The 23,088-nt window shown below is 36.5% G+C and overlaps 2 protein-coding genes across 2 annotated transcripts; both read right to left on the bottom strand.

Annotated features, from left to right (window-relative positions):
* Positions 1-1,051: 1,051 nt before the first annotated feature.
* Positions 1,052-13,678, bottom strand: LOC123771058 (uncharacterized). Its single transcript, XM_045763348.2, has 4 exons — positions 13,373-13,678; positions 11,867-11,987; positions 8,326-8,414; positions 1,052-2,883 (listed from the first exon to the last, which is right to left on the bottom strand). The coding sequence occupies exons 1-4, from the start codon at positions 13,499-13,501 to the stop codon at positions 1,666-1,668; spliced, it is 1,557 nt and encodes a 518-aa protein (XP_045619304.2). The 5' UTR covers positions 13,502-13,678; the 3' UTR covers positions 1,052-1,665.
* Positions 13,679-14,636: 958 nt separating this feature from the next.
* Positions 14,637-22,065, bottom strand: LOC123771167 (high mobility group nucleosome-binding domain-containing protein 5). Its single transcript, XM_045763620.2, has 4 exons — positions 21,517-22,065; positions 20,330-20,441; positions 19,137-19,225; positions 14,637-16,313 (listed from the first exon to the last, which is right to left on the bottom strand). The coding sequence occupies exons 1-4, from the start codon at positions 21,667-21,669 to the stop codon at positions 15,441-15,443; spliced, it is 1,227 nt and encodes a 408-aa protein (XP_045619576.2). The 5' UTR covers positions 21,670-22,065; the 3' UTR covers positions 14,637-15,440.
* Positions 22,066-23,088: the final 1,023 nt, after the last annotated feature.

Raw genomic sequence — 23,088 nt, 5'->3', positions numbered from 1 at the left:
TCATCATCTTAATTTTGTGATATAAATTGTCAGTATGTCTTACCACTCATATGTTGAACCTCATTGTTTTTACAATATATTATCTTTCAAATTGTTAGCTAAATTTTAACTTACGTTATGCCTAAAATGTAAGTGTTATTTAGATTGCTGTAGTCCAGCCAGTGTTGCAATGTTTCGTATAATGTATAAGTTGTTTTGGATTAATGTCTATGTATTAGGCTAGTATTGTGACGCTCTTTTGTAATAAATCACTGTACTTTTATGTAAACTTTCCCAGTTATAAATTTACAATCATTTACGAAAATAGTCTTGATTTATATTAATACCTTAAAACAATGGATATGAAATTGATATTATTCCAAAACGAAAGCCTACATCGCCTCTCATCCGAGGCAAAAGCCAGTTGTGGCGTCTCGTTGATATTACTGTACTTTATTAAACATTTGTACGGGGTGAGGATAGCTTGAGCTACCTCATCCCTTTGTGTGTATTTTACCTCAATAAACTTATTTCAATTTCATTAAATATTTGTTTACTGAAAGTTGTTTAGCAACAAATTGTTTTATAAGTGACATGCTTTACTTGTTCCTACTTAATTGATTTGGAAATAGTATTTTATGTCTGTCAGAACATTCATATTGGAGAAGGAAAATACTTAATAGTTTGCTGGACTGATAAGTTCTCATCGCTGGTCTAGAAATAATTTTCCAGCTCGAACAATGGCAGATAGTCTGTTCTTTTTTATCAGGAAAGTTACGCTCCTGGAGATATGTGTACAAGTTTGACAGAATATTGGTCACCTGAAATATATATTGTCTATATGGGGGGAAATCCACAGATAAATGTGGCTTTCTCTGTGTATTTTCCGCATACAAATGATCAGTGTTTCGTGATCGTCAATTGCATTGTCTTTATATAATATGGAAACTAGATTACACTAAGCTTTATCTTCAACTGCAAACATAGTCAACACGAGCTCTACCACCATATCCTGAGAATATTTTGACACTAGAGTAACTTTATGATTATTAGGAAAATTATATAAATAGTATAAAACGCTAACTGCCTTTATTTAAAACAAAAAAAGTTTTATTACATCCTTGCAAAAACAAATATGAACATTGAGCGCCACTAAACATAGGCCTCTAAAAAATATAAAATTCGTAAATGCAAAATAAATCTCACCATAAGCATTTGCGAGTTATAGGTAATATGGCTGTCAATTTAAAACACTACATCCTTATTAGTTTATAAACCTGTGAATAAATCTCAACATGTTTAATATTCTACTCAGTAGTCAAGCAATGACTCCCTGTAACTTATAACAGCACATACAAAGTCTTAAAGTCTAATTCCACCTATTTACAAAAAAAATGGTATTTAATATAACTTAAAGGCTCTTTATCACCCAGGGTTCGTTAACCCAAAAAGTGATGATAATCAGAAAACACTGAGACTTTCATAATGATATTTTGTTGAAAATGTATTATTAAATATAGTATTTTGTTAATGTAATCCTATTCCATAATGTTAATTCTAGTAATAAATAATATTATTGATCTTAAATAATTTTAACTGTGTAAACTTGTGCCTAGATTTTCAAGACCCCACAATCGTTGTTTCGTTACTGCTCTCTGTCTTCCCTTCTCTCTTACTATGGTGGTTTTAAACTGGTAGTGGTCCCGCAGCTCCAGGTCCCGCTGGTGCGGGTCCCGCAGCTCCAGGTCCCGCAGCTCCAGGTCCCGCTGGTGCGGGTCCCGCTGGTGCGGGTCCCGCTGGTGCGGGTCCCGCAGCTCCAGGTCCCGCAGCTCCAGGTCCTGCTGGTGCAGGTCCCGCAGCTCCAGGTCCCGCTGGTGCAGGTCCCGCAGCTCCAGCTTTCTTCCCCTTTCCTTTCTTTCCAGCTCCAGCTCCTTTCTTTCCAGCACCAGCTCCCTTTCCCGCTCCTTTCTTTCCAGCTCCAGCTCCTTTCTTTCCAGCTCCAGCTCCTTTCTTTCCAGCTCCAGCTCCTTTCTTTCCAGCACCAGCTCCCTTTCCCGCTCCTTTCTTTCCAGCTCCAGCTCCTTTCTTTCCAGCTCCAGCTCCTTTCTTTCCAGCTCCTTTCTTTCCAGCTCCAGCTCCTTTCTTTCCAGCTCCTGCTCCTTTCTTTCCAGCACCAGCTCCTTTCTTTCCAGCACCAGCTCCCTTTCCAGCTCCAGCTCCTTTCTTTCCACCTATTTTCTTCCCCTTACCTTTTGCTCCAGCTTTTTCTTCAACCTTCTCTTCAGCTTTTGGCCCCCCCAACTCTCCAACTTTTTCCGCCCCCGGTACTCCAACTTTTCCTTTCCCCTTACCCTTTTTTCCAGCTTTCCCCACACCCTTTTCTGCAGGTTTAGGCACTTCTGGTTTTAATTTGGCCTCGGGCCTTCCAGTGATTTTGGGTATTTCTTTTTCAACCTTTTCAACTTCAGGCAGAGTTGCCCCTTCGCCAGTCCGCAGTTTGGTAACAACTTCTGTACCGTAACCTGTTCTATTAATTGAACCTAGAATAGCGAGAGAGATGTTTTCTGCTTCTTCTCTGTGTTTCTCTTCAGGTACTGTGATACCTTCTTCTCCAAAATCTGTAATAGTTTCATGAGATGTCGATACGTTTCCAATAAGTCCTTGAACATCAATTGCTATATTTTTTTTTTCCTGTGTATTCTTTTCACTAGTTGTCTTATCTTTATCTATCTGCACAGGAGTTAATAAAGTGCTTAACTTCGTATCAGTTGTAACAACTCCTCCAAGTTCAAGTGATACGTTTTGAGTGGTTTCTTGAACAACTCCAACTGGATTCTTCAAGTCTTTTATATCAGGGGTATCACTCAGAATTTCAGGCATTATGTAGTCTTGCGCAGCAAATATCTGAAACAAAAAATTGAGGGTATATATGTAGATTTAATAATTAATTGAAATCTGAGAACGTTTTCTTTTAGAATTTACAACTGAATCAAAGCTCTGAAGCTCCTAAATTATCCCCTGCAGTCAAGGGAAGTAAAATAATTATTTTAGTAACTGCAGCGGCCATATAATAAAGTTCTATCATAGGTATAACGGACCACTAATAAAATTATATTTGGTGAAATGTGCTACGATGAATAAATCGGTAAAGAATGTTCTTGAATTATATGATAATCAAATTCGAAATCCTAAATGTAGTTGTTGTCCTTGTATATAAGTAACCAGAGGCTAGGTTTTTATGTAGTTTATAAACCAACTAATAAAAATCGAACACTGCTTAGATAATCCAGCTCCAAACATTAACTTACTCGGTAACATCAATTTACGGCACCTAAAATGGAAGAATGGGGCAAATACCGTTATATCAGAGATTCCCAGGAAGCAGTTTAAATGAACAGACATTCAAAAGACGTCTTTCTGATATGACAGATTTACCTTGAACAAGTAAATAGAGCCAACTAGAAAATACACGTTGGATCTTATTTTCACAAACTAACACCTTGGATCTTATTTTCACAAACTATCATGAACTAATTCGAAACACTGATTATGAACACACTGTACTCAGATCACAACTTTATCGAAAGTTAGACATGTATGAGACAGCTATATAATTGTCCGTGCTTCGAGAGAATAGACACAGTAGCACTAGATATGCTCAAGTTACACACCACCACTATCTATGTATTTATGTATGTAAGTTAGATTAGCATTTTAAAAGCACTGCAATCACCTTCTGTGGTTGACTGTTCAATAAATCCATAAACTTTGTTTAACAGATCTCTCACCCAGTCCATGGAGGACAGAAGAAAATGTATATATATTCTGGTTAGCATTGTAAATGTGTGGCCACGTCTGTGGTAGAAAATAATAATAATATTAATAATAGAACAATTAAGGAAAAGGGAGAAAAAACACGCAAACTCGAACGAAAACAATGCTCTTAAATAATCGAACTACTAAACGTCCTACACGCTCTCCTGAACTTCTGAAGCTGCAAGAATCATATAAAATCCAGGAGACAGATAAATCCACCTGTGAAATTGAGAGGAACACAAAATATTTTTACTCTGCAAAATCAGGGACAAAAACTATATCTAGTTTTGAAGCAAGACTAGTAACTGTGTGACTAACCATAGATGTAAAGTGCCTTGTATTGCGACATTTTGTGAGCCTCTTGTTGAATCACTTGTGATATAAAAAGATTAGTAGTAGTAGGCATCCATATTGTCGATGTGTATGTATATTTGTGTTAATTATTGTATATACTGCATATGGACATGTTTATATAACATTAATAATTGTGTTGACCAGACCACACACTAGAATGTGAAGGGACGACGACCAAAAGTTTCGGTCCGTCCTGGACCCATTCTCAAGTCGATTGTTACACAATTATATTAATAATTGTGTAACTAGCTTCAAAAGATTGTCACTCGCTCAGCTAAATAAACTATGGGGTTTAGTTTCTGAACCGATTATGTGCCTCTGTAACACTTTCCACCACCGCCCACGAGATGGGTATGAGGTGCATAATAAAGAAAGAAATTGAAATAGTATTGGACTCTTGCACAATGAAGATAGAACTTTCACGGATAACAACAGAGAAATTTGTGAATTACTGAGCATAGAGTATGGCTGTATTCAGAAAATCCCTAAAAACACTGAAGATCGACAACCCGAATGAATGTTTCATGAACGGAACACCAACCTCGATTCATATATCAGATGTCACGCTAACTCCATTGGACTTTGTAGGGTTATAAAGTATGACCACACACTCGTCCCAGATTACTGAAATTCAATAACAAAAAAAACACTGTCACAGACCCTGAATATAATTTGGAAATGAAGTCTGGATACCGGTATCATCCGACAGTCAAAACAGCAAAGAAATTGAAATTGAAATAAGTTTATTGATGTAAAATACATACAGAGGGATGAGGTAGCTCAAGCTATTCTCACCCCGTTCAGTACATCGTGTTAATACATACATAGACACACATCACAAACAATAAACATATCACCAAACATTCTGAGAGATAAACAGCAAAGATCGTACCACTCCACAAAGTATTAGAAAGTCGCATAAACTATAGACCGAGAGAATTAGCATCATACATCATAAAAAATCGAAAAAGTGCAAAGAAGTAAGATCACAAAACACATTTTCAAAACGTCTAAATAACCACGAATAACATGAATTTAGAAAAGGGGTACTCCTGACTTCCTAAATTGATAGACCACTATGCACTATGACATGGCCATGGATGTCAGAAAACGACGATGTAATATACAGACTTCGGAAACCCCTTCGACAAATGTGATCATGGTGTAACTGCACGCGAAAGAAATAACTGGCAAAGTAGGAAGATGGATCTTTAATTTCTTAGCGAATAGAATGCAAGGAGTAACAGTACAAAGTCAAATCAGTGTTATCCACCGTGGAAAAACTGTCCCCAGGGTACTGTGCTTGCACCCTGTTGTTTTAGATTCAGCTACTCTGAACAAAAGTTCCAAGTAGCACGGGCTATGGTGAGCCCGTTGTGGACTTACCTGGCACAGGAGCGGGGCTGTAACTTGTCTCGCTTGCACCCGTACTCTCTCATTATTATATTGATCAGATAGACGCGGACAGTCCACAGTACCATATCATCCTTTTACAGATGACACTAGGATTCTTGAGAATAGACCCTAGAGGCTACAGCAGATCTCCGAGCTGATATAAATCAGGTCTTTCAATGAGCCACGGAAAACAAAGATGATAGTCAATAAAGACACATTCCAGCCTTTTCGCAACGGTAAAAACGAAGAAATTATAACAAGAACCACATGTACAACATAGTTAAATCACATTAAATAAAGAAAAATCAACATCAAATAACCTGGGAGTAATCATGTCGGAAGACTTTACTTTTAAACAGGGCGATCAAACAACACGAAAGAAGACCTTACGTTTTAAATAACTGCAAGAAAAATGACAGGCAGGATAAATTATTCGATGAAAAAATTAAAACTATAGGTAGATATGGCGTGAGAAAATATGCATTTGAACAATGTGCAAAAAGCAGCAATGAACCAGGCCTAGTGGAAGCAGGTTGTTAGAATGGAAGGAATGTTTAATCTTTTCCTTCTAAGACAACACAAAGATCTTGCTAGTTTATCTTGAGGTTATATTGAGATGATTTCGGGGCTTTAGTGTCCCCGCGGCCCGGTCCTCGACCAGGCCTCCACCCCCAGGAAGCAGCCCGTGACAGCTGACTAACACCCAGGTACCTATTTTACTGCTAGGTAACAGGGGCATAGGGTGAAAGAAACTTTGCCCATTGTTTCTCGCCGGCGCCTGGGATCGAACCCGGGACCACAGGATCACAAGTCCAGTGTGCTGTCCGCTCGGCCGACCGGCTCCCTTTAGTTTAGTTGTTCCCATTTAATGTTATGTTACTGTTAAAAGCAAAACGAAAGGCCACATGCCACTAACAATCTTTAACCTTTTCTACAGTGACACTCCATTTCTTATGAACTAATAATTCCCCGGGCAATGATATACTGTATTCAGATTTATTATGTCTATAAGATACTATCCAATCTCTTTCATTACTCTTATTCTCTCGCCTGCTTCTCAAGTTTGTGCAATAGTATTTTATACGAAGTTTTTTCAAAGAGTTTTTAAGTACTCTACAAATACTGCATGTAGTCAGCCCATCCTTCTCATCTGCCATTATCTCATTGTCACTTGTCGTAGAACTCAGTAAGTTCGTAATACGATTTCGATTCTGTAAAGCAGTGTTAGAATTTGTGAGTGTCTGTGGTTGTCTGTATATCTGGGTGTGTACTCACCTAATCACTTAATTGTGACTTTGGGGTCTTTGGACTCTTGGCGCATCTACATTAGAAGCTATGTATGGATTCTGCTTCCACCAATTCACTTGTTAATGCATTCCTTTTGTTTATTATCTTGAAACTGGAAATATGCTTTCTAATATCTCTGGTTCTTGTTTAGTACTGTAATTTGTTCCCATCTGTTTTCTCTTGTTCGTGTACCACCCAGTCCAAATAATCTATCCTTGTCTGTTCTGTCTACACATTCCCCTAAACATTTCGTACATGTATGTGGTTATCAAACATTAATATATTATTGTATTTCATCCTTTGTTTATACATAAATCTAAAAGGAATATACAGACCTATTGCTCCTGGACACTTTCTCACTAATGTGTTTCAAGAATCAAATCAATGTTAGTAAGGGAGTGCTGGTCTCTATGTTTGTAACTTGCCTTTACAACTTACTGTTTCTTCTTGGAGTCCAATTGGGTAATTATACAATGGCATGTGAATAGTTATCATTGACTAATGATGCTACTATACCCTATGGGCCTAAGTCTTTTATCATGCAGGTCACTTCCCAATCATCTGGTATCTATTTTATTTCATATCTGATGTTTGCGTTAATCGATTTACTATATATAGGTTTAATCTGAATTAGTATTAATAATATTGCCTAATATGAAAATCTTGAAAAATTATTAATAAGGTCAGATTTTATATGAACTTGTATATTATTAATCCTATTTAATCTGTATATTATTAATCCTATTTAATCTGTATATTATTAATCCTATTTAATCTGTATATTATTAATCCTATTTAATCTGTATATTATTAATCCTATTTAATCTGTATATTATTAATCCTATTTAATCTGAATTAGTATTAAGAACATTGCCTAATATGAAAATCTTCAAAATTATTAATAAGGTCAGATTTTATATGAACTTGTATATTATTAATCCTAAGATATAATTTTTTTAAATAACCAAAGTAATAAGTAGTTCCTGTTCAGTCTAGATGAATGAGACGAACAAGACGAAAAGTAGAAATATAAAAAAAAAAATAAGTGCATGTCCTCACGATTAATTAAAACATTTTGAGATGCAAATCTAATCGTAATTCAAAGTATAACATTTTATGAATTTGGTACACTCGACTTTTCTCATAAATGTCATTTTCAAAGTATAGTGCTAAATATATTTCTTGCGTTAGGACTACGAATAATGTTAACTTTTGAGTACCATTATCTTGGGAGCCGGTCGGCCGAGCGGACAGCACGCTGGACTTGTGATCCTGTGGTCCTGGGTTCGATCCCAGGCGCCAGCGAGAAACAATGGGCAGAGTTTCTTTCACCCTATGCCCCTGTTACCTAGCAGTAAAATAGGTACCTAGGTGTTAGTCAGCTGTCACGAGCTGCTTCCTGGGGGTGGAGGCCTGGTCGAGGACCGGGCCGCGGGGACACTAAAAAGCCCCGAAATCATCTCAAGATAACCTCAAGATAACCTATATTCTTACCCCACTAGAGCTGAGTCGTTCAAGAGATGTACATCCAACCCTGCATGCCCACATCTGGGACGAGAGCATGTCATAATGCCTGTCACATCCTGTGAAGTAGTAATTCATATTAATATGATTGTCATCAATATAGATTTACAATAATAATATTAATATAATTGTCATTAATATAGATTTACAATAATAATATAAATATAATTGTCATTAATATATATTTACGGAAATAATAGTTTTCTGCAAACATTAGAAATGGACAATATTTGTAGAATTGTTAACATAAAACTATTAATGATTATAAATATTACTGCTTTATCGTATATACAAGTTTTGAAGTATTAGTTACGAATATTGGCTAAAAAAGTCAAGCGATCAACTGTTATTGGCTATGTATTACTACAATGGCCTGTTTTGAAGCGGGCAGTAACCCTACACTTGAAGCGAGGCCTTACACTTACAGTAGGGCTAGGCCTTACCAAATTGCAATGATAGATGACCATTAAGTTGGATCAACTTTTTACATAAGTTGCTCAAGAAATAGGCGAGTAATCGAACAGGATATGTATTATCTTGCTCTTAACACAATAAAACCTATAACAACACCACAAACTCCTTTCCATCGGCAAGCACATCACCAACACAGTACAATAGATAAGCGTCACCACAAGCACAGTTCAATCGACAAAAACATCACCAACATAGTTCTATCTGCAAGCACATTACCAACAGTTCCATCGACAAAAACATCACTAACATAGTTCTACCTGCAAGCACATTACCAACAGTTCCATCGACAAAAACATCACCAACATAGTTCTATCTGCAAGCACATTACCAACAGTTCCATCGACAAAAACATCACCAACATAGTTCTATCTGCAAGCACATTACCAACAGTTTCATCGACAAAAACATCACCAACATAGTTCTACCTGCAAGCACATTACCAACAGTTCCGTCGACAAAAACATCACCAACATAGTTCTATCTGCAACCACATTACCAACAGTTCCATCGACAAAAACATCGCCAACAAAGTTCTACCTGCAAGCACATTACCAACAGTTCCATTGACAAGTACATCACTAGCTCGAGTTAACGTGATCTCTCTATCACATATACCAACCACGGGAGATAGTTAAACATTTCACAAGAGCTGTACTCTCTAACTAGCAAGTATACTTTATTTCTAAACATAGTTAAGGGCTAAAGTAAACTCAGTATATATACACAAAGAGGCAGATTCGAGTTGTGGGGTATACTTATTGGTGTATACATGTGAAACTATATCATGTGATTTTTAAGTGATTGGTCAGTTCTACAGTTGAACTGGTAATGTGATTGCCCAAAGGATGAGAAGTACAATGTTACTTTCACACTAATTGGACAAACAGAAAGTACCAATGCCTCTGTCGACACGCAGGTGAACTTGAACAAATTTCTTAAAAAGTTCGTACGAAGGCTTTCTTGAATCATGCTTAAGACACAAGATGCGAGGTGGGTAGGTAGCTTCATGCAAGGTTGAATCTTGCAGTTTCCTTGAGCTCTGGCGCTCGGGTACAGCAGCTTACAATAATTCCGGAAATAATGCTTACTAGAGTGAATCCAGATTAAGGGTTTACGCAAGTACTTAACGTTTTGAAGCCTCGTATCTATCTTATTAGGATTTCTTGGTAGGAGCATTATAAAAATTACCTCGATCTTTCTCGTACCTACTTACAGTATGTCGAGAGATTCAAGATAAAAGGTCAAATTAAATTTTACATAAATTATTACTTTACAAAGCTAAGTTAAATTTATATTTTAATTTTTTTTGCGATAGGGTATAATTACCCTAGTCTGAATTACATTAACAGTATTTATTACTTAATTAACCTGACAATAATTCATAAACAATGTCGAGTAACCAAACAGGGTAATTCCTATGAACCTAATAATGTTTTCCTTTCTGCAAATAAACCACATCTGTATTCATAATTTAATATTACGCTGTATTTAATAATAAGAAAATGGTTAAACTTTGCAAAACGTTACCTGTGATAGGCATATGACCGAAAAATTAACCGAAGCTGCTAAATATTGAGTGGTTTCGTATGCCATCCAAGAATGGTTTCTTATACCAAGATCATTAGGCTGAGTTTCGCAACCTCCACCAGAGTTGTACACATAACGAAATGTTACTGAATGTTACAATTAAGTATGAAATTTAAGTAATGGTTTCATTGGGAGCTTAAATGGTAGTAATTAAACCATTTAAACATAGTCAAATTTATCGTTTAATCCCAGAGACCTTACTTAAAAGAAGCCAAACACTTCCCACAACCATATGAGAGTTTAATACCACCTTACCTTCATTGCAAATCAACCTCTATCAAGGCATAGCCACACATATATCCCTCAAACTGATTCCCTGTAATATTTGTCTACACCCAGCAAGGCAGGGCACATTCTCAGCCCTCAGCAGCATCATACATTAAATCCATACACGAAATCCCCTACAATGATAGCCTCTTTCATTACTACTCCCGATAAGACAAAATAGTATAATATAGATATACAGTTTTATTATTTTGTTAAAAATGGGAAAAACTGTTAATTGGATAAAATAATATGTATCAGTCTTATGTAATAAAAAGTAAGCTGAGATTGATCATGAAAGTATTATGTGTTTAATAATAAAGTTTATTGTAAAAAAAAAAAAAGAATACAGCAATTATAGTGTCTGACTATATATTTTGTATATGAATACAAAGAAAGAAAGTTTCCACTAATGAAACACGAGCAGATGAACTAAACTATTAACCCATGCTTAACAGCAGTTGCAGAGAACTGGACATAGATAGCTGTTGGAATTTATTTTCTACCTAGTTATCAATATGACAATCCCTTACTACTTATTCTTATATGCTGTGAAAAATAGATCAGGGAATTTGACTTAAAACAAATAGTCGTCTGGCAAATAGGGTGCCACGTTTTTTGTGATATTTAGTCGTTTTAAATCAGAAATATTTTATATTCATGATGTGGTGAATGACGTACAGGTATTGTCTCACCACTTAGCCTTGGATCTAAACCCCATCACATAAGGAGTCTTACTAGCGAAATAGACTGATTAAAAAATTGTTATAACATTAAAGAGGAAATGCTGTTCAGTACTTTTAACTGCCGGATTCCACATGGATTCTGCACGTCTGACAATTGCAAAATCGCAACTTGAAGCTTGTTAAGTAAGTCTTAATGGAAATATACAATAGGAAATTCTTTTCCCATATTAATAAGCCTATGGGATAATCTACCTGCTGATGCCTTATAAGTAAAAACTGTGATTAACTGTAAATTTATAAGTGGAAGATGAAGGAGGGAAAGGAATATGAAACCCTGTCACAGCCAGACTTTCAAAGTTACAATTAGCGTGACATACAATCTTCATGACTTAAATAATAAGCATTAGAAGAATCATATATATCTTCAGTGCCTAAAGAATACTTGTCAAACGTTTAAATGTACTAGTTATTATTTGTAATATGCTAAATAATCAACTTACCATTTTTGCAGTTCCTTAAACAAACATCATTAACGTAATCTATATTTTCCCTATCATCTTTTTCGAGGTAAAGGCACTTGTAGAAGTTGAGACAACCGGACAGACAAGCCTCATGCTTATCCTGCAATATATTGAGAAATGACGATACTATCATATATATATATATATATATATATATATATATATATATATATATATATATATTTATATGTCGTACCTAGTAGCCAGAACGCACTTCTCAGCCTACTATGCAAGGCCCAATTTGCCTAATAAGCCAAGTTTTCATGAATTAATTGTTTTTCGACTACCTAACCTACCTAACCTAACCTAACCTAACTTTTTCGGCTACCTAACCTAACCTAACCTATAAAGATAGGTTAGGTTAGGTTAGGTAGGGTTGGTTAGGTTCGGTCATATATCTACGTTAATTTTAACTCCAATAAAAAAAATTGACCTCATACATAATGAAATGGGTAGCTTTATCATTTCATAAGGAAAAAATTAGAGAAAATATATTAATTCAGGAAAACTTGGCTTATTAGGCAAATCGGGCCTTGCAAAGTAGGCAGAGCAGTGCGTTCTGGCTACTAGGTACGACATATATATATATATATATATATATATATATATATATATATATATATATATATATATATATATATATATATATATATATATACATGTTTATATATATATATATATATATATATATATATATATATATATATATATATATATATATATATATATATATATATATATATATATATATACAATATTTAACAACACATCATGCGGTATGATACTTTATAACCAAAAGTTAAAAAAAGAAATATATAAACGATAAAGTTGAAGTAAATATACATGACAATTTAACCAAAACACATATTAGGTGAGCCTCAGGGCCGCTGTAGCAAGGGGTCAGGGGCCGCTGTAGCAAGGGGTCAGGGGCCGCTGTAGCAAGGGGGTCAGGGGCCGCTGTAGCAAGGGGTCAGGGGCCGCTGTAGCAAGGGGTCAGGGCCGCTGTAGCAAGGGGTCAGGGGCCGCTGTAGCAAGGGGTCAGGGGCCGCTGTAGCAAGGGGTCAGGGGCCGCTGTAGCAAGGGGTCAGGGGCCGCTGTAGCAAGGGGTCAGGACCGCTGTAGCAAGGGGTCAGGGGCCGCTGTAGCAAGGGGTCAGGGACCGCTGTAGCAAGGGGTCAGCACCGCTGTAGCAAGGGGTCAGCACCGCTGTAGCAAAGGTTCAGGGCGTCAGTCTACCTCATTTGATAGTATACTCAGTTAAATATTTAACTAAGTCTTCATACCCTGAGTAAATAGAACAAGAATATAATTTTTAATGGAGATTCTGCAGCTTTCCCGTCCTGGTGGCGACCACCATCTATGGAACTCCTGTAAAATGTAAATGGTTTTTAATTTTACAAATATATTAGTTAGCAGCCATCCAGAGACAGGTCTCATCAGTTTCCTGTAACATACTGAAGACAATTTTGTTCCGTTTTGACTTACTTTGTCCTTGGCGTACGTGTTGCACGCCCGGGCGCAGTCTGCTTTGCCTTTTGGGCTTTGGATGGTACACGAAGCCACGTGAAGGACAAGACTGGCCACAAGACAATTAGTAAATGTGAGACGAGCCATGGTCGGTGGACCGGCGGTGTCCGGGGCGTCGTCTGGTCCACTTGTGGCGGTTCAGTCCAGCGTGGGGTCCAGGGCGCAGGGGTCTTGTAGTGGGGTCCAGAGGGGTAAGGGTGTGGGGTAGAGGGGGGCGCAGAGCGTGGGGATGACACACGCTCCCCTCACCGCGGTCTGGACCAGACTGACGAGGACAACTTCACGCTTAGCGATATTCCTTCACTTGTGGCTTTACACCTTTCCAATGTCCGTATATATTTGTAACTACAGATATAAGCATGCTCTTTGTAATTGTATCAGTCTGCGGAATAGTATTTTATATTTGAATTATTTCTTTCTACCGAACCTTTTGTCATATATATATTTCAGTTGTTATAATTACACAACAAACACAGTTTGGAGTGAAAGAACAAATTTATCTACAGTATTCAAATTAGTAATGTCACTGTAATAGAATTAATGCCAGTTTTGTATTTATGTCTACCTGACTAAACATAAATAATGCAATATAATTGTTTCTCCATTTATAATAAATGCAAAATTAGGCTACGTTTTTTCTCGTGTGTGATAATTAGATAATTTTTAATATATAGATTTTGTTCGTTTTAAATTTACCACAAGAGGAAAATGCTAGGTAGAACTTTCCATATGATTAAATGTTTATATCGGTACGTTAAAACAGTAGACAAGAAACATATATTTCCCTAACTTTAAAGCCTATATCGCCACTCATTCAAAAGCAAAAACCAAATATAGCGTCTCGTTGATTTTCTTTTACATAAACATTTTTTCTGTTCAAGAATCCTTGTGAATAACGCGAATTATTTTATGTATGTGACAAATTCTCTACTTAATTCCTACTTAATTCATACGCCTGTTTGTGAATTAAGTCATATTTTACCTCGTCACTTTTGCGTTTGTGCAGCGTTTCTCTTGTGTTTGAAGTGACCAATATTCAGACTGTCTAGTTTGTACACATATATGTTAAGGATCTTAATTAACTTCGCCGGAAAAACAGAGATAACTATTCAGCTTCGAGCATATTCTGCAATTCTGCTATATAAAAGCTCTACCACCATACCCGGATAATATTTTGACACTAGAGAATAACTTTATGCTTAAGGAAAAATCATACAAGTAATATAATTCAATCTGCCTTTATTAATGGTTACAAAAATAAACATTTCCTAAGTCACCACTAACCTTAAGGATCTAATTAAAATATATGATATATGAAATGCATAAACAAATTAAGTCTTACTATAATCATCCGTGAGTTATAGGTAATGTGGTTGAGCTAGTTACTAAAAACGGTATATCATTACTAATAAGTAAACTTGTATACAAATCTCAAAATGTATTATATAATTGATAAACAAAAATGCACTTCCTTTAAGTTAAGAAATGTATTCAAAAGTACATTTCTTGTACTTTCGAAATGTACATCTCAAAAGTATAAAATATTAAGAGCGTTCTTTTTTATCTATAGCCCTATATTGTAAGGCATTTATAAACATAAATTGTATGTTCAAGTGTTTCAAATAGATAAACATGCCACTACTCTGTATAGTCAAACAAGTTTATAACTTAGAACACACACGAAGTCTAATTCCAACTGTCTGTAAAACAAATAACATGGGATTTAAGATAACCTAAAGCTCTTTAGAGCCTACTAAGGCTCGTTAACTCAGTAATGGTGATACTAAATCAGAGATCACTTATGGATTTTCATTATAAGGACATTTTTGTTTAGAATATAATTAAATGCAGGGTTTTGCTAATGTAATCCTATTGTTTCCATAATGTTAATACAAGTAACAAATAATGTTTATCATTTTAAACGTTAATTTTAACTTTGTTTAAACTTGCGCCTAGATTTTCAAGACTCCACACTCGTTGGTTCCTTACTACTCTCTGTCTTCCTTTCTCTTTTCCTATGGTGGTTTTAAACTGGCGGTGGTGGCCCAGCTCCTGGTACCCGTGGTGCAGGTCCCACAGCTGGAGTTGCCTCTCCTGTCTTTGCAGCTTCTCCCTTCCCTTCACCTTTCTTTCCACCTTTTCCCTTCCCTTCACCTTTCTTTCCACCTTTTCCCTTCCCCTTCCCTCCAGCTTCTCCCACCCCCTTCTCTTCAGGTTTCTTCCCTCCCTCAACTTTCTCTCCAGGTTTTTCTTCTCCCTTCTTTCCACCTTTACCCTTACCCTTTTTCTTGCCTTTGCCCTTCTTTTTACCCTTTTCTCCAGCCTTTACCTCTCCCTCACCCTTCTCTCCAGCTTTTTCCCCTCCCTCACCCTTCTCGCCAGCTCCGACCACTTCTGGTTTGGATTCGACCTCAGTCTCTCCTTCAGTTTTCTTGGGTTCGGACGGTTCTGTTTCAGCCTTTCTTCTACGAGGTTTCTCTTCTTCAGTGTGCAGTTTGGTAAGAACTTCTGTCCCGAAACCTGTTCGGTTAATTGAACCTAGAATAGCAAGAGAGATGTTTTCAGTATCGTCCGTGTTTTTCTCCTTGGGCGTCGTACTTCCCTCTTCTGTGACACTTTCGTGCATTTTCGATACATTTCCAATGAGTCCTTGAACATCAATTGATACATTTTTTTCGGCCTGTCTGTTCTTTTCACTGATGGACTTTTCATTTTCTATCTCCTCCGGAGCTGATATACTGGTTGACTTTTCATCAGTTGAAACAACTCCTCCAAGTGTGAGAGATATGTTCTGAGAGGATTCGTGAACAACACCAAGCGGATCCTTGGTATCGGTTGATCCTGACTCAGGGTCATCACTAAAAAAATCACTAGCTGTGTAGCGTTGTGCAGGCACATTCTGTAAACAAATTACTTTTATTATATAAGCAAGAACATGAAAAGATTTAATGATTCATTGAAACCTAAAAAAAAAAAAATTGTTGTTTATCCAGAATTAACTCGGGCATCCTAGCTCTGAAGTATCATTTTAATTCAAGGGAAGTAAAAAAAAAAAAGAAAGAAAGATATAGTTTATTAACTCTTCGGCAATCACGTAATAAGGTTCTGTATTAAGTAACGATGAGACTTCTATAATGGACTAATAATAAAAAAAAAGTAAAGTGGCTGTCACAACTGTAAGAAAATGATAGGCTGGATAACAAAAACAAACAAAAAAATAACAAACAATAACAACAAACAAACAAATGGATAACAAACAAAAAAATGCTAAACCATTGATGATACTTGATATTAGTGCTCTCTAGAGTATATCTTGAGGTTATCTCGAGATGATTTCAGGGCTTAGCGTCCCCGCGGCCCGGTCCTCGACCAGGCCTCCTTCTTTTACACCACCCCCCGGGAAGCAGCCAGTAGCAGCTGTCTAATTCCCAGGTATCTATTTACTGCTAGGTAACAGACGCATCAGGGTGAAAGAAACATTTTGCACATTTGTTTCCCCCCTCCACCGGGGATCGAACCCGGAACCTCAGGACTACGAATCCGAAGCGCTGTCCACCCAGCTGTCAGGCGCTTGAATAGAATAGTAGTAGAATAGTGTTGCACAATAACAGCTTCATTTCAAGCTGCAGAAGTTGAAGAACGTGCAGAGAACTTTGTAGATCAAATTCACTCAATAAAACATTGAAATTATTGGGACCGCTTAAAATATCTCAAATCGTACTTTTTTTGTACATTCAAATGTACAAATTGTACATTCCTAGGTGAGAGATTCGTAATATTATACAGTTGGATAATCTTGGGAGGGAACGATTCTAAATCTGCACGGGGAAATAATTCCTAATTCCAGGAGGCATGGAACCAGGAGGCATGGCAGAGTGTTTAAAATAGACCCGTTGAAAAGTCGATTAAACACAAGTCCACTGCGGGCTCACCATAGCCCGTGCTACTTGGAACTTTTGTTCCCAGTAGCTGAATCTGAAACAACAACAACAACGTCGATCTACAATGGGCACGCTAAGAGACATTCCTATAAATATTAAAGACCCGAAAACATTCAACACCCGCCCTCTAAAGATAAAGGGCATAAGTAGCCCAAGAGGGTTACAAGGGAACTTGATAAAACACCTCCAAAGAATACCTGACCCACGAAACGGTAATTCAGACGACAGAGTCCGAACAGCCTGGTTCACCAGACCACCAAACAGGAGGCCTGATCTGGGTTGCAGATTATCATTTCAAAATGAGTTCATTAAACGGAAAATAATAAATATTTAATAAGTTCCATGGGAAAAATACTATCCATGTTCCAGTTGTGGTTTATTTATCTGCACTCGACATATTTGGCAGTAGCTGTATAAACTTTTTAAACAAAACGCTCGTAAAACTCGCCAAAATGTCCAGCTATACTTCGAATCTGGTGTGTTGAATGTATCACCACTTCGAATCTGGTGTGTTGAATGTATCACCACTTCGAATCTGGTGTGTTGAATGTATCACCACTTCGAATCTGGTGTGTTGAATGTATCACCACTTCGAATCTGATGTGTAGAATGTATCACCACTTCGAATCTGGTGTGTTGAATGTATCACCACTTCGAATCTGGTGAGTTGAATGTATCACCACTTCGAATCTGGTGTATTGAATGTATGACCACTCAAAATACTCACTTGCTGCCAATCGTTATTTTCCAAACACTAGCAAATTATTGCATTTCATCTTTTGTTTATACACAAATCAGAACAGAGTATACGGACCTATTGCTCCTGACACTTTCTCACTAATGTTAAGAGAATCAAACAAGACAAGAGAAATGTCTGCAAGGGCGTACTGGCCTCCCTGGTTGTCAATCACCTTTACAGCTGACTGGTTCTTCCTGATGTTTAACAGCACATTGAAACTATGGCAAGTGGATAGTTATCACTGACTAGTGGAGCCATTATACCTCATGTTTTAAGACTTTTTAAGCATGCAGGTTACTGACTAATTACCTGGTATCTATTTTATTTCACGTTAGCTTAATAGGTTAAATGGTTTACTTAACAAAAGTTTTACTTGAATAAATATTAAGACTATTGACTAATAACAAGAAAATTTTCAAAATTTCCAGTAAGATAAAACTTGCTTTTAACTTGCACATTATTAATCCTAAGATTGATTTTTTAAATGTCCAAAGTTTTAAGAAGTTCATGTTCAGACAAAGTTAAGAGAGAGACGGAAAATAAAAATATTTGAAATAAATAAGTGCCTATCCTCATGATTAAATTAATTAAAACATTCTAGGCTGAAAATCCGTAAATTACTTATTAGAATCTAATCAATATTTAAAGTATAACATTTTATAACTACAGTACACTACATTTTTCTTATGAATGTCATTTTCAATATATATTTTTCACGTAAGAACTACATATAAAAGTTAATTACTTTATTACAATTGATTACATTTTAAAGCAGATATATATATATATATATATATATATATATATATATATATATATATATATATATATATATATATATATATATAGTTATCACTGACTAGTGGAGCCATTATACCTCATGGACCTAAGCCTTTTTATCATGCAAGTTACTGACTAATTACCTGGTATCTATTTTATTTCACGTTATATAGTATTATATAGTTATAGTATTCAGTGAGTTTTCAGTTATATAATAGTTTGACAAAACTGGTACTTTATATTGTAAAGTCAATGTTCTTACCCCGCCTAAGATGACACGCTCAGGAGCGGTACACCCGGCTCTGCAGGCCCACATCTCGGCAGAATACATTTCAGTTCGTCTGTCACATCCTGTGAAGCAGCAATTCATATTAATATGATACTATGTATACAAACGTGTTTATATATATATTACGTTATGAGGGTACCACCTCTGATGCAATTGTAGGGAACCCATAGCCTCGGAGAAGAAAATAAAGAGTACTCAGAGAAGACCTTGTAGATCCTCACTGAACACACAGAACAGAATATGAATTTTTTCTGTCCATATATAACACGGAAAATGGAAAATATTTGTAGAATTTTAAAAATAAATATGGTTATTGATTTAAAATATTATCACTTTGTCGTACTCAGTTATTCAGGTATTAGTTAAGAATACTGGCTAAAAAGCCGAACGATCACTTGAGTATTGGCTGCAGATTAGTACAATGGCCTGCTAGAGGCCAAGTCTCACAATGTAGATGTAAGCCAAACTTTCCATCCTAAGTATTATATTTGTTCAAAAACCTCTCAGTAGTCTACACAGGTTTCCACCGACGAAGCAGTTCTGAACAAACATAACTCTTACTTGGAACAATGTACATTTACAGAATATACAGGTAAAACACGACAAATTAAAAGGTTGATAAAATATTTACCTTAAGATTAAATTGTAATGTGTTTACTTCAAAGTTATGTCTTCGATGACATATCAGATATTTCAAACCAGATAAGAGTCATAAGAAATAAGTGCAAGAAAAAGTTTATATTGTCCACTGACTAAATAATTCCTTTATACCAAAAGAGGTGTAAATATGCTATATTGTAAGACATATTTTAATGAACACTGCGGTAATAATAGAGGTTGTTCTGGAAAACTATAGTCATTTCAATGGATAATTTTAAATATTGTACTTGTATTACCACTCCTTAATTTTGGTATGACTTTTAACCCTTGGCACATTTTCGTGGTTTAGTAATGAACAACCAATCTCAATTTGACTATACCCTTCCCTAAAGATAATGTTGAATGCGCCTTTGAGGTCGGCCGCTGGATGGAATGAACATAGTCTGAGGCCGGGTTAAATGATTAGCATTTGAGCAATAATATATATCTTCAGTTCCTAAGGAATAATGATCAAAATTTTGAATTAACTAGTTAATATTTGAACTATGTTAAAAAAATGAACGTACCAAGTTTACAGTTGTCCACACAGGTATCCAGAGTTATATTGGGCTTTTTACCTACGTCATGAAGACACTTGTAAACTTGAAGACAGCCGGAAAGGCAAGCCTCATGGTTTTCCTGAAATGAATGAAAATACAGTATTGTCAAGAACTGTATTTTTTTTAACTATTTTAAAAAATACAGTTACCTACAAAATACATATCTATAAAATACACTAATCGACAAGATAAGAACTACATATTTTTTACTTTCATGGAAGCATATTTCCTGGGCAAGACGAGAGAGAAATAAATATCTCCAAGTTCAATCTACTGGTAATCCAAAGTGATGTTAACATCATCAGAGTTTATAACCTTAACAACACATCATGCAGTATTGTAGTTTATAACCTTAACAGCACATAATACAGTATTGTAGTTTATAACCTGAACAACACATCATGCAGTATTGCAGTTTATAACCTTAACAACACATCATGCAGTATTGTAGTTTATGTCCTTAACACATCATGCAGTAGTGTAGTTTGTAAAATTAACACTAAATCATGCAGTAGTGTAGTTTGTAAAATTAACACTAAATCATGCAGTAGTGTAGTTTATGTCCTTAACATATCATACAGTATTGTAGTTTATAAAATTAACACTAAATCATGCAGTTTTGTAGTTTATAACCTTAACACATCATGCAGTATTGTAGTTTATAAACTTAACAACACATCATACAGTATTGTAGTTTATAACCTTAACACATCATACAGTATTGTAGTTTATAACCTTAACAACACATCATGCAGTATTGTAGTTTATAACCTTAACAACACATCATTCAGTATTGTAGTTTATAACCTTAACAACACATAATACAGTATTGTAGTTTATAACCTTAACAGGACATCATGTAGTATTTAAGTTTATAATCTTAACAACACATCATGCAGTATTGTAGTTTATAAAATTAACACCAAATCATGAAGTATTGTAGTTTATAAAATTAACTCATCATGCAGTATTGTAGTTTATAACCTTAACACATCATGCAGTATTGTATTTATAAAATTAACATCGAATCATGCAGTAGTGTAGTTTATAACCTTAACACATTATGCAGTATTGAAGCTTATAACCTTATCTGAAAAAGAGGTCTCCATTATAATTTCCTATAACATATTGACCCCATGTTATATACAACTGACCTTGACTACAGCAAACACGCTGCACTGTCCTACACAGTCGAGTTCTTCTTGTGTTGGGTTCTTGGGGTCGGCGCCGGTCTGGAGGAGCGGACCAACAGTCGCACCAAGAACCAGACTGGCCACAAGATATCCGGTCATTGTCAGGCGAGCCATGCTTGGTGCACCCGGCGGTGCCCGGGGCGTCCTCTGGTCCACAGCAGTGGGGTCAAGGCCGCAGGGGGTCTTAAGTGCTGGGGTCCAGAGCGCAGGGGGGTCTAGAACACAAGAGCCCTAGTGGTGGGGTCCAGAGCGCAGGGGGTCTGGAACACAAGAGGCCTAGCGTTGGGGTCCAGCGGTGGGGTATAGAGCACTGGGGGGTGTCTTGGGGTGGGGTACAGAGCACTGGGGGGTGTTTAGGGGTGGGGTACAGAGCACTGGGGTCCAGAGCACAGTGGGGTAGCTAACGCTGGGGTCCAGAGCGAAGAGGACAAGCAGAGTTTTCTACACACAATCTGGGCCTGACTGACAAGGGCGGCTTCCCTCTGGGAGGTATTCCAACGCTTCCGGCTTAACACCTTTTCAAAGAACAAATCTATCTACAGTATTCAAATTAGTAATGTCATTTACTTTAATAGACATAATTAATGCCAGTTTTTTATTTATCTATGCGGAACTGAGCATAAATAATGCAATGTAATTGTTTTTCCATTTACAATAAATGTAAAACTAGGCTACGTTTTTTTCTCGAGTGTAATAATTACATAATTTACAGTTTAAAGATTTTGGTCTTTGACCTGAGTTTACCTGAGAGCCACTAACACTAGTGGCCTCGACGAGGACAGGAAGCCGGCGATTTGTCGAAGGTCCCCTTATTTGTTTTAATCATCTTTTCCAGCTGTACTTTAAAAGTTTTAACAGAGTTTTGGCATTTACGGCTTCGGCGGGTAGGCGGTTCCATGGGTTAATAACACTGTGGGTGAAAAAGCATCTCCTGTTCTCAATCCTACATTGTAGCTTGTTGACCTTGAAACCGTTGGTCCTTGTTTGTGTTACATCTGATCTTTTAAAGATTTTTTTTTATACAATTGAATCACTACCTTCTTTTCTTGAAGTCGAAGGTACCCTTGATTATTCCAAGTTTTTTTATTATTATTATTTTCTACCACAGACGTGGCCACACATTTACAATGCTAATCAGCATATATACATTTTCTTCTGTCCTCCATGGACAGGGTGAGAGAGTTGTTAAACACACAGTTCAGGGATTTACTGAACATTATTTCAAGTGTTTGGTTAACTTTTTTGACTGCTGCCCCTACCTTCTGTGCAACTTTCATTGAGTGGTGGATTTTGACTCCAACGTTCTTTTCTTCATTAATCTGCTGTTATGTAATGTATGTTATTCATTTGGTAGTTGTGGCGCAGGTTGTTATGCCCCACATGAAGGGTCTTGCATTTGTCAATATTAAAACGCATTTGTCAGTTTTCTAACAATTTGTGGAGTTCGGGGAATAAAGGGGAATATCAGAGACAGGTAGATTACACTTAAAAGGAATGATAAATGATGTATAAGACAGAGGGTCAGCCCCAAAA

Source organism: Procambarus clarkii, chromosome 65, assembly GCF_040958095.1.
Source record: "Procambarus clarkii isolate CNS0578487 chromosome 65, FALCON_Pclarkii_2.0, whole genome shotgun sequence".
NCBI lineage: Eukaryota > Metazoa > Arthropoda > Malacostraca > Decapoda > Cambaridae > Procambarus > Procambarus clarkii.
Note: the sequence above shows the minus strand (reverse complement) of the source record. Positions and strands in the feature narration are given on the sequence as shown.

What these genes read in the sequence shown, in the direction of transcription:
- LOC123771058 (XM_045763348.2), bottom strand. Translation starts at nt 13,501, where the DNA reads ATGGCTCGTCTCACATTTACTAATTGTCTTGTGGCCAGTCTTGTCCTT. An exon ending in TTTAAGGAACTGCAAAAATG is followed by an intron (nt 8,415 to 11,866) that starts GTAAGTTGATTA and finishes ACTACTTCACAG; the next exon opens with GATGTGACAGGCATTATGAC. An exon ending in AACGACTCAGCTCTAGTGGG is followed by an intron (nt 2,884 to 8,325) that starts GTAAGAATATAG and finishes TTTTTGTTTCAG; the next exon opens with ATATTTGCTGCGCAAGACTA.
- LOC123771167 (XM_045763620.2), bottom strand. Translation starts at nt 21,669, where the DNA reads ATGGCTCGCCTGACAATGACCGGATATCTTGTGGCCAGTCTGGTTCTT. An exon ending in GCGTGTTTGCTGTAGTCAAG is followed by an intron (nt 20,442 to 21,516) that starts GTCAGTTGTATA and finishes CATTCATTTCAG; the next exon opens with GAAAACCATGAGGCTTGCCT. An exon ending in AGCGTGTCATCTTAGGCGGG is followed by an intron (nt 16,314 to 19,136) that starts GTAAGAACATTG and finishes ATTTGTTTACAG; the next exon opens with AATGTGCCTGCACAACGCTA.